The sequence below is a fragment of the Pempheris klunzingeri genome, chromosome 16, assembly GCF_042242105.1.
Source record: "Pempheris klunzingeri isolate RE-2024b chromosome 16, fPemKlu1.hap1, whole genome shotgun sequence".
Lineage (NCBI taxonomy): Eukaryota > Metazoa > Chordata > Actinopteri > Acropomatiformes > Pempheridae > Pempheris > Pempheris klunzingeri.
This window is the reverse complement of record NC_092027.1, coordinates 2,578,485-2,590,025: the sequence shown is the minus strand read 5'-3', so window position 1 is coordinate 2,590,025 and position 11,541 is coordinate 2,578,485. Positions and strand designations below refer to the sequence as shown.

The window sequence follows — 11,541 nt, the reverse complement described above, 5'->3', positions numbered from 1 at the left end:
CTCATCGTCTCTCTTCCTCTCTCTCTCTAACTCTAACATGGTGGTAAAGGGTTTTAGCTCTATATATATATATATGATAGTGGTTGTGGGGAGGGGACGGAGACGGGAGGGTAGCAGAGGGTCAGGTGTTTGGAGGAAGCGGTTCATGTTACTGTGGTGAGTGTTTTTAGACCACTCAAGGCAGATCTGGGTTTTGGTGCTGTTAATGTAAAGGCAAATGCAGAATTATTGCAGTTTGTCAAATTAAAAACCAGAGGTGGAGTCGAAAAAAGCTGAACAACAGTCAAATTCAGCTGGATTTGATCTTTTAATCATTCTTGCACTTAACTGTCTTCAGTTAGTTCAGACATTGTTCCAGTTTTTAGCACATTTCTAAAACAAATGCCGTCTAAACGTTACTTTCAGTGACAGAGTGAGAGACTTTTTTTTTTTGTTTTCATGGATTGATAACCACTTTTATTCTCAACAATTCAAAAACACCAAATTTGGAGATTTTTTTGGCACTTTGATGCAAATCAGGAACAAAAAGGTTAAAAGGTTAAACGTCTTAAACTTAAGCTTCCAGGAAATGAATGTAAGAAAACACACCACAGTCCAGTTAATCGCTGTAGCATCAATATTCACCTTATCGTCACCTGAAAATACAGGAAAGTTAGCAGAAGTGACAAGCATGAAAATGGACTAAATCTTTATGAATATTAATTCATATTTTAAATCAATTTTGGAACCGAAAATCAGGCTCAAGTCCAATAAAAGCTGACCTGTGTGGACATACTGTGTGGTTTTGTACTCAATAAGTTTATGGTCAGAGCTCTGCCTCGTCTGTGGGTGTGTGAGCGCGCATGAGTGGATCAGACATTCGCTGACTGACCACCAGAGGAAGCTGTATTAGTCGCTGAGCTGTAAAAAGTCTTTATTTAGCTCATTGCTCGTTTTGCTTTAAATTTATGATGGTTGTCTAGACGTGTGTGACATTCTGGAGCTCCTAATTTTACGTCTGTGTGATATTGTGACATGTATAGTAGTGTTGCCACTGGATGCCACTGTGTTTGAGCTGGACAGTTTAAATGACCGCCAGGGTGTGTGCTCATTGGTGTAACAGGAGAGAGGCGAGTTGTGCTGAGTTCAAGCCAACAAAGCGGCAAATATTTAAGAGCTTAATATCAGTTTTCGTCGAGTACACTCTTGGAGGGGTGTATTTTCTTTCCGGTGGATTGGATGGCGTTGAGTGATTGACCTGAGGACACTGTGTAGTAGAGTTGTGGCACTTGATGTGAAGGGTACAAGCAATGTGACAAACAGAGCTCCAAGGAGAACGTCCGTCCTCCGTCGTCCAAACCACCTGTACGCAAAGTGAAGGTGCATCAGGCGGGAAAAAATACAGAGTTATCGTTACACATGACAAGAGGAAAGGTTTAATGACTCTGGATATGTCTCCACATATTTCCGTGGACATTGATTCCACTTTTTCCTTCATTCTTCGGTATTTCAGCTCCCAAACTAAAATGCTGCAGACTCTGTTCCCTCTGCATGAATGTCGTGCACCTTACTACACTGAACATTGTTAAGGCAAAACCTGGAATTAATTTTTGTTCAGTTGTGTTTTTTAATTACCAGTGATGGTCGTTTGAAGACATCACATGAGGTGAAGGTTCATGAGAGTTTAGTTGGGCCACTGAGTCCCTTATCCAGGTCGTCCACATGATAAAAGAAGCTGACTTTATTTGGTCATTGCAGAGAAATGATAAAACAATGTGGTGTTTGTTTTTGCCTTTCAAGCGCATCGTTACGGCGTTTTTTTATCACCTGCCACCTGAGCAGAGGTTACTCCAGGTCACTCCGCCCACACCTGACACCAATCCCCAATCAGGCCGCCCACTCCCTCCCTGCCTACATAAGCCCAGCCCAGATCACCGCTCTCTGCCAGATTGTCCGTTGCACTTGGTACACTTCAGGCTCCTTTCTCCAAGACTTCTTGTGATTTTGTTTGCTCTTTGTCCTGGTTCTGGTTTTTGTCTCCCTCCCCCATTTGCTCTCCCTGGTCCCCACCCCGATCCTGCTTCCCGCTAGCCCCTTTTCCCCGACCTTGCTCCATCCGTTGGTGTAAATAAACTCATCTGTCAACCACCCAGCTGTTCTGTGTCTGCATTGTGGGTTCAGCCGGTTTAGTTCCGCACAACACATTGTTATGGTGTCTGATAGATGAAATCTGGTATTTGATGGACTTGACATAATGATGTTATGTTTCATGAGGCCTATGATCAGTATAATTCACAAGTATGCATTTAAGACATTATTGTGGTGTCTACTGATGATTTATCTGATTTATTTTATTTGTGATTGGTAAAATATCTATGAATTATTTTGGACAAAATAACAAGAGCTGATGATGTCTTTCTCTTTCTATATTGTTTTTTTTTTTTCCATTAAAGGTTGTCAGCCTAAAAAACTCCATCTAAACAGTTTTTGTTTAAAAAATGACGTGCTGTGGATGTTAATGAAGGAGTTTAGTTGTCCGTCTGTTGTTTATGTGTCTCGTGGCATCACGAGGGGACTAAGTAGCTGACGCAGTGATGGATTGTTTACTGATAAACCACTGGGATATTAGCCAGGTTTTAGGTTTAATACTTAGCATGCTAGCAGTGTCCGATTAACTCCACGGACACACACAGCACATCAACATGACTGACAGGTGCTGTTAGTAAGATCTGACCTAACACAAGAAGAGGAGTAGAGCCGGGGGTTTGTAGCACACTTTGCTGACTCAAAAAGAAAAGTAGCTTTAAAATCTGTGCTCTCTTCGCTTCATGACGTCTCGTATTAATTTGAGGAGGATCATTTGATTCTCTGTGGAGCAGTAAAGTGGATTGGATGACGTTGGGAATGTATAACGTATGGGGTTCAGCTTAAAACAGGTTCAGACTGTGCTCGCACTGTGAACGCTTAGTGTGCATCGTTACATTCGTGCGTTGCCACGCACACATCGCAGAGACCCAGTTTGTGAACGAGCATAAGTGCACACATGTGTAATTGAACAAGCGAAACGAGAGTGTGTTTGTGTGCACAGCTTGTATCCAGGTTTGTGTTTCTCCTGCCACGTCAGTCCTATTGGCCACGGTCTATATTTAGAGAGGAAGGCGCAGCCAAACAGCACGGGAGATGCTTCAGAGAGACGTGATCCTGGAAGGGGGTCAGTGTGGTGAGATGTGCTGTGAGCAGGATAACAAGAACCGAACCGGTGGTAACGTTACGGGCAGAAGAGGGGGTCCGAAAGGGGCCGAAACCATTAGTCAGAGCTATCCAAACAACAAGAAGATTAAATCTCACCAAACAAAATCATCACTTGTTTGTAGCTCTTATCCATTTACCTCCAGAGTCAGGCAGCCGTCCCAAAAGACCACCAAAGGCCATAAAATGCTTGTGAAGTGATAATGAAAGATGATTCTACTCTGCGTGTAATGTGATGCTTTTGACTCGTGGTTGTAATCCACTTTTTATGCTGCCTTCAAATGCTCCTGGAAATATCAAAATTAAGACTTGAGCATGATTGACACGTATAAAGAAGAGGGTGAAGCTGGTGGTCTAGCAGTCAAAGTATGTACTGTATCATGTAACAGCAGCAGTAACATGAAACCGCAACATCCCGAGTTCAAATTTAGCCGGGACCTTTGTTGTATGTCGCTGCCCTCTTTCCCTGCTCTCATTTCCTGCTGCTCTTAACAGTTTACTTTGACGTTTGAACGACGTGACGACAGAAAATGGCACAAATCTAATATCCGATGTTGGAATTTCCTACGGTCGTGAAGTAGCGGCAATGTGATAAGAATAATGACAGTTGTTTCTTTTCAGCATAAGAATCAACAGCATTAAATCCACGTGTGCATCACCAAAGATTATCAATGCTTAGACATGTATTTCACATGGCTCCTCGTGGCTCAATCCAAATGTGTCTCTGCCAGCACTTAAAAGCTGTAAAAAGATCTCAGATCGTATGCCACCTACACCCCATCTAATCCTGGTGCTGCATGCTGCTTCATAAAAAGCCACACAACAGCCAGTATGTTAGATGGGCTGACAGGGGGCTCATCCTCTGGACAGTTTTGAAGATGTGTTACTAATATAGCTGTGCTTACAGGCTTTAGTGATCTGTTCGGCAACGAGCTCATGAAGACGTTAGATTTGAGCATCTGTCAGATCTGCAATTAGACTCCATATTTCATGTTCTCTGAAGTTTACGACCAGTTCGCCTACAGAGATTTGTGGTTTTCTAAATGATGCCTGATTTGTAGTATTTTATTATACTGTATATATCTTTTATCATATGTGATATTTTATGCTTTGCAGCTGTTTTAAAACTCATGAAACGCCTGCAAGAGTCCAAAAAAGAGGACGTCTCAAATATGAAGCTAGTTAGCGCAGTCGTTTTCTACCAGGAGGTGTAAAGTAGGACGGTTCATTGAAGAGGCAGCGACTGTAAGCTGAGAATGTGTTGAGAGTGCAGAATAAGAGAGAAATGGAACCTGAGAGAGGATGACATTAAATATTCATGTCATGTTTAATAATAAAATGAAGTCATTCATACTCAATCGATTCAGTTCAAAAAAGTTGCGGAGACGCTTCACCTTCCATTCAGGCACAGAAAAGCACTTTGCTCTAACATGAATCATCAAAGAAGAACACCGAAGGTAAAAACATGGCAGCGCGTCACACTTTTAGCTGATTTACCATTTTGTACCCTCTTCCCCCGCTATAAGCCTTTACAAAGTTAAGTTTTCTAGTTTTATCTGCTTGGCAAAAACAATCTGCAAATAGCAGCAGCCACCTAACATACAATGCATGTGAAATCTAGTAATGATCAGAGGACAAGTTGTGTTCATCATCGCCCCACAGATAACACAGAAGGCATGAAGTAAATGAAAATAGAAGACAAATCTTATACCATTACAAAACTTATCTTAAGTAATGTCTCATTGTTAAATGATGGAGAAGGAAGCATCAGAGTTGGACAGTAGACAGGAAGCTCTGCAGACAGGAAGGCTTTTCAGGACAAACACAATATTTTCTTTTCTTCACACTTTGCTGAGAAAAAAACAAGTTTCTGAAACGAGGTTCTCAGATTGGAGGTCAGTGAACTGCTCCGTTCATTCAGTGTAGGTTTTGTTGTTTTGGAGGGTTTTTGAAGGTCGTCTTCTTACCTGAGCCAACAGATCCACAGTAACCAAAGCCCAGCTGCTGCAAATGATCAGTGATTTGGGCAAAACTACAAGTTCCTTTTGTTTTTAAGTTGCTATATATATTTATATAGATGTATTTAGTTAATAACTCTGAATGGTTGTTAAGCTCCAGGCCTGCTATTCAGCAAACAGTGAAAATAAAGGCTCAGCTGAATACTAACATGCTAGCGTGCCTGTTTAATCGATGGCATAAACTATTCACAGTGTTTTTGTTTCTGGCTCATTGTCTGACAATAAGCTCATCTCAAAGGAGTGGAATAGGGAGTACTTCAATTTATTGAATGAACTAACAGTAAATTACCTCCAAACCCTGCAGGATGATTAGTAAGACAATACAGGACCATTTCCCAAACATATCTCAGCATTGCGATCACCATATTTGATATCATTAAAGGGGTATTTCACTGTAATCTGGCATTGCGGCCTTGAGCCTCCAGCTGTCTCCATGATGGTGAACAGGATAAACTTCTTCTTCTTTTTTTTTTTAATTATGGGGACCTGAATCAAAGTGAAGGATATAAAAAATAGATGAGATATTTTACACTGAATAATAAAAATATTAAAAGATGGACAGGTAAGTGTTCTCTGCACACGTCAGTGAACCTCCCTCCCTTTAAGTTGACAGAAGAATGAATCTCTTTGCTAAGATGTCTTTGGGAAACATCCTCGCCCCCTCTGCTTCCTCCCTCCTCACAGACAGAAAGGGCAGATAAAGTGCAACTCCACCTCCGGGCCACTAGCTGTTGCCGTCCTTCTGAGGGAGACACCTCTGCCAGGGGCTGTAGGGCAGCGCCAGCAGCAGGAAGAGGATCCCACCGACTATGAGGACGGCCCCCGCGCAGCCGATGCACGACACCGACCAGGAGAGCTCGTGGTGGAGGGGGACGGTGTGGTCGCTGGCCAGTAAGGCCAGGACGGACTGGTGGAAAACCATGAGAGAGAGGAGCACCATGGCACCTGTGGAGGAGACCGTGGGCTGTTACAGCAAATAAGCTTCTTGCAACCTCTTGTAGACTTCAAGACATAAACTATAAACCCAATTCCAAAGGTTTCCCACAGTGTTTTTGTCTCTACTGACCTGACAGAATAAAGCAGACGGACGCCGGCTTGAGGAAGAACAGGATCTCTTTACTGAGAGACATGGTGATGCATATGGCCCCCATCACCATCAGGAACAGGCTGAACAGAGCCAACATGGCCGACACTACATTCAGATCTGCACGAGGGAGAAGGACAGTGCTGTTAAACATTTGCTATATTAGTTTTTTCACAGGGATCATCATCATCTCATAGGTATGACACAGAACAGATATTACATGTGTACACAGGGTTTTAATATCTCCATAAAGTCTTTGTTTTAGTTACATGATCCAAAAAATGAAGTTTTATTTGTACTGGCCGGTAAAATATGTACAAATGCACATTTCTGATGGATTACTGTGACATAAACAATGTAGTTTTACTGTTAAATAGGTGTAAAAATCCTGTCTCAAAGTATGATGATTATTTTCTGATACGCCTGTAAACTCTTTTAAATGATGATGTTGCAGACTTCTATATTATTATCTCTGAGAAGGACATTATGGGAAACCATAGATGATGGAGGTTCACAGAGGAATTGATGCACAAACCTCCCAAATCTCAACAATCAGCTTGTTTTCCTCTGCACCTCAAACAGATCTGACTCTGCAATGGAAGTATTACAGCCAACAGACAGCACCCATGAATGGCACCCACGCATGCTTACGCTCCACGATGATTCCACTTAACGATCATTTTAATAATAAAAGAAGATTTCTATATGAGGACATTTTACTAGTATTCTAATACTACTAATACTAATTCCAGTGCTGTGTTTTATATAGTGCATTTGTTAAATCACCACAGTGAGGTGTGTAGCATGACAGTGATGTGGCATCAGCAAACAATGAGATTTAATATGTGTCTGTCTTTCTTCATTCAGCGTGTGGCACCGGGTGATCTTAATACATAATGGAGCTGCCAGTGAAATGAGGGGTTAGACAGCAGCTCGGAGACACTTAAACACAGCGTAGGCGGAATAGATTTCAAACACTCACAGAGCAGACAATGGCCAGCCAGAAAGAGTGGGGCGAAGAGGTGAAGGGAGGCAGAGAGAAAAGAGGGATGGATCGTGGGAGAGATGACAGAGGAATAAAGACAGAGCACAAGAAGAGGAAGATGAGGTTTTAAAGAGGCCACAGGGACAGAGAAAGGCAGCAAGAGGTAGAGGTGGAGGAAAAGAAAAGGGATAAAGAGAGGAGCGAGTGGGCGGATAAGGAGGCACGGCGGCTGAGAGGTGTGTGACTCACTCTTTCGCGTTGTCTTCTGAAACAACACTGTGTTTTCCCCAGTGGTGAAAAACTTGAAGTAGGTGCAGTTTGATTCTGCAGGAGGGAGAATAAAAAAACAAAAACAAGAAACAGCTACTGTAAATAAGAGAAACCCAAATGCTGACAGGTCATCTGCTGTCAGCTGCAGACAATCTTGATGAACATCTTATTGAAATTCAAGGAGCCACAGTCTCCCTCAGCCCGGCGCTCTTTAGTTTCAATAATTCATAATCAGCTGAGAACGTCAATGACAAGCTGAAGGTGACAATCCAATGCTTCCTGCACAATTAGTATTCTGCCGTCCTGATGATGTGCTACAATAATTGGAGTTCGGCCGTCAAATCGAATGTGACACCTCTATCTGTTCCCTCACAAAGCAAGCAACACACGCACACACGTCACTCTTAATTAGCCTGATCAAAGCCAATTCCTCAGAGTGTTCTGGCCTGGTTCTTTTTTTTCCCTCCACAGCGGTTATCAGGGTTACAGCACCGGTTCGGTCGAGGAGCTGCACCGCTGATGAGATTCAAATTCGATCAGCAAACAACAAATAAGGGGCCTCTGTAACCAGACATTCCTCTGGCTGACCGTGTGCACACCTTAATCCAACAGGGGAGGCATGTTTGAGCGTTGACAGTACCCTGAAAGGTGCCCCAAAGCTTTGTCAGTCAGCAAAAACACTACGTTCACACTAACCCAGGAGGTCACCAGGAGAAAACTAAAATCTTTCACAAGGGAGCAATTTGGGCTTCTGTGGCCAAGAACACGTCATCGTGCAGACTGGAGGAGCCTGAAACCACCGATCTTCCAATAAGTGAACGACAGCAGCTAAACCAGACTAACAGTAGAGAACTGTACTGTAGGTCTCCTTCACACACCTTAGATGATAAAACATCCCAGGGTGCACTGCAACCCCATTAAGCGCTAAGCCAGTAATCCTGTGAAACTCTCTCACTTGTTTTGATGACAAACAGGCATCTGATGCCGAACACACACACAGAGCTCCTGGTGGACTCTTCTCAGGATGTTTTTATGTGAGTTATTCTTCAAAAGGGGGGGAGGGGGTGATACAGGTGAGACATGGGGAGTGATACTGTAAACAGCTTTAATAATCCTTCGATACATTCCTCCAAAAAAACTGGACTGTGACACCCCACGACTTTTATTTTGATATATTCAATATATATTTAGTTGGCTTTTGACTTGTTATTTTCTCTAGTGTGTTTGGTCTGAACTCAGTGTGACTTAAAATAATGTAAAATAAAACTAAAACAAAGCAAATGTTGGGAAACACCTGAGCACAAACCATTAAACTGGTATTGTCTCCTTTCACTTGACCCAAAAGCAGCTTGTGGACTCACACTATGTAACAATGACTCAGGCAGTTAGTCAGCCAGAGCTTTCAGCCATCAAACAATGAGCCACAGATCATTTGTCTAGCCAGAAAGTCAGGTAGACCATTCATTCACGCTGACTCTCTCCCTCAAACCGACAAGCTCAGCAGTTTGACAAACGTCCAGTCGGTCAGCTGGCCTGTCAATCATCGGCCTACGACTCCCCTCCCTCACACAGATCAGTCATTCATCACAAAAGTTATTCGGCCGTCCACCCAAGCAGTCACTAAATCTTTGAGTCACCTCCGGGTAGTTCAGCAGGTCCACAGCTCTCTCTCTCTGGGTCGATATCAGCCACCCACAGGGTCTTGGTGCAGCCCTTCCACAGGCCGTAGTGAGCTGTCAGACATGTCTGCAAAACAAAGGCCCAACAGGTTTTTTTTAAGAAAAGATCAGCAGTGACATTCGTCTTCCATCCAGCACAGTGGCTAGCTTTAGGCAACAAACACTGATCCACCTCCAACAGGACATTACTATTTAGTTTGTCTCCAGGTTTTTGGAACTGCAGAAAACATCCCTGATTTATTGTCTATTCCGACATTTCACCTGGTTGTTATAGAAACTCTTGGGAGGTGACAGCTCCACCCAGAACTCCGTCCCGACCCCGAGGACCGTCAGGACCACGCCCACGATGGCCACGAAGAACGCCAACTTGATCTGGTGACAGAACATGAACACAACAAGCAATTTCATTATGAAAAAGTGACATGAACACATTTCAGTTTGCAGCACTGAAGTAAAGAGTTAATAAAAATCTTCTTGGCACATTTTCCAGCATTATTCAGATAAATCAGATGCTTGAAGGGGTGAAAAAGGGACTTGATTTGAGGCCTTTAGTTGTTGCACAACTCTATTACTCTATTACTCCATGCTGAAAAAGGCTGAGGCTGAGTGTGTCAGTAAGGAAGGTCAATACAAGCTGCTGATAATAGTGATAGATTTTCTTTAAAAATTCATTTTTCAAGGAGAAAAATAGCACACTGATTGATTTGATGCCTTTTAATTGAGAAAGCAATCGATCTTAGCATGTATTCCCACTAAGTCTGCATGGCCTCCAGCTGTTCCACGGTGAAATAAGTGTGATAGAGTTTGTACAGCTTATGATTCCACTTGCCCTACATACAGCAGCGTAGCTTCAGTGGCTCACAGGCATCCTGTCTCAGTAGGTGAGTTCTGGTGCTCGCTGTGTGACCGTTTTCATGTTGATTTAGCTCAGTGCTGTGCAAAAATATAGTGCATGAAAGTCCAGCGTGCTGAGGGTGGACACTGGAGCTGGGGAATAATGTGCTGTGATATATACAGCCTCAAAGAGAACGAGAGAGCTGGGTAATTAGGATGAGGTGAGAGCTGACATCCTACTGTAATGTGCAGCGAAGAAGTAACAATACCTCACAGAAAGAGAAAGAGAAATGTGTGCATGTTGTTTTTAATGGCTTCAACAGATGCACTACCAGCCCTCCAAGAAGCAGTTGAGTGTGTGGGTGGGCTCTTGTTCTTCCAACTCAGAGTGTAGATGTGAGAGTGAGGATTTTATCTGGTCTTGAACTCCTGACAAGGGCTGTTAGAGTTTGTTTTTTTAGGTAAGAATTAGGTGTAGAGTTTGGGGATAGGGAATGACTTATGATATGATGGTTCTCTAACATTAGAAGTCCTCGTGGGGTCTTTCTTGCTCTGTGAAAGAGTCTGATTTCAGGCGAAAATGTGGCTGTTTGATTGATTGGTTCCATTAGCTCCATACGGCCTGCGGGAGAACACACATTCACACAATATGAAATCAGTCACCTTCCCTTCCTGGGCCTCACTCATGGCATGTCCTGTCGACGTTGTCCTGCGGCGCTTGTTCCCCCCAAACGTGCTGCGTCCAGTCATTAGGCCGGCAAGACCTCCGGCACCCTGGCCTGCCCCTCCCGGTGCAGCCCCTCCCACCGTTCCTGCCGCCGCAGGACCCACCGTGCGGCCCTCCTCATCGGTCACCAAAAAGGTAGACCACATGATGTGGTAAAATAGAAAACAACAAAGCAGGCCGAGCGGGATTTAGTTTGGCAGCCAAGCTTGCTTTGAGCTTTGCCCTCAACAGGGATGGTGGACTTAAAAATAGAAAAATTGAAGATGGGAACAAAGATCGTTGTGTTTTCTCAGTTTGAGTCCATAAAGAGAGCAGGTAAAAAAGTGAGACAGTATTAAAGTAAACTGTGAATCTGACACTGAAGGAAGCGGAGAGAGACAGAGGTAAACAGATAAACTGAAAAAAATAAATCAGCTCTGAACAAACAGCAGAAAAAGTTTAAAACCCAAAGGTCTCCTCGATAATAGAAACTAAACATAAAATGTTTCCTAAATCTTTAGCAGAAAAAGGGCAGGATTCAGCCTTCTGTTGAGAAAAAGCTTAAGAAAAATGGCGGCTTTGATGACAAATGGAAAACTGATAAATGAATCATCCTGAAAAAAGAAAATGACAGAAAATGCGTGTAGAAAAGTGTGTAGAGGTAGAAGTCAGGAGTGATGCTTCCTACAGATGATGCATGAAAGGAGAAAAGAAAGGAGGAGAAAGTAAAAAGACCC

At 43.1% G+C, this 11,541-nt stretch overlaps 1 protein-coding gene across 2 annotated transcripts; it reads right to left on the bottom strand.

Annotated features, from left to right (window-relative positions):
* Positions 1-524: 524 nt before the first annotated feature.
* LOC139215036 (voltage-dependent calcium channel gamma-6 subunit-like) lies at positions 525-11,143 on the bottom strand. Of its 2 annotated transcripts, XM_070845857.1 has the most exons (7): positions 10,762-11,143; positions 9,526-9,636; positions 9,223-9,331; positions 7,565-7,639; positions 6,313-6,450; positions 5,961-6,191; positions 525-1,342 (listed from the first exon to the last, which is right to left on the bottom strand). In XM_070845857.1, the coding sequence occupies exons 1-6, from the start codon at positions 10,969-10,971 to the stop codon at positions 5,971-5,973; spliced, it is 864 nt and encodes a 287-aa protein (XP_070701958.1). In that variant the 5' UTR covers positions 10,972-11,143; the 3' UTR covers positions 525-1,342; positions 5,961-5,970. The 2 variants fall into 2 exon arrangements, with proteins under 2 accessions (XP_070701958.1, XP_070701957.1); XM_070845856.1 differs by lacking the exon at positions 525-1,342 and having other exon boundaries at positions 4,532-6,191.
* Positions 11,144-11,541: the final 398 nt, after the last annotated feature.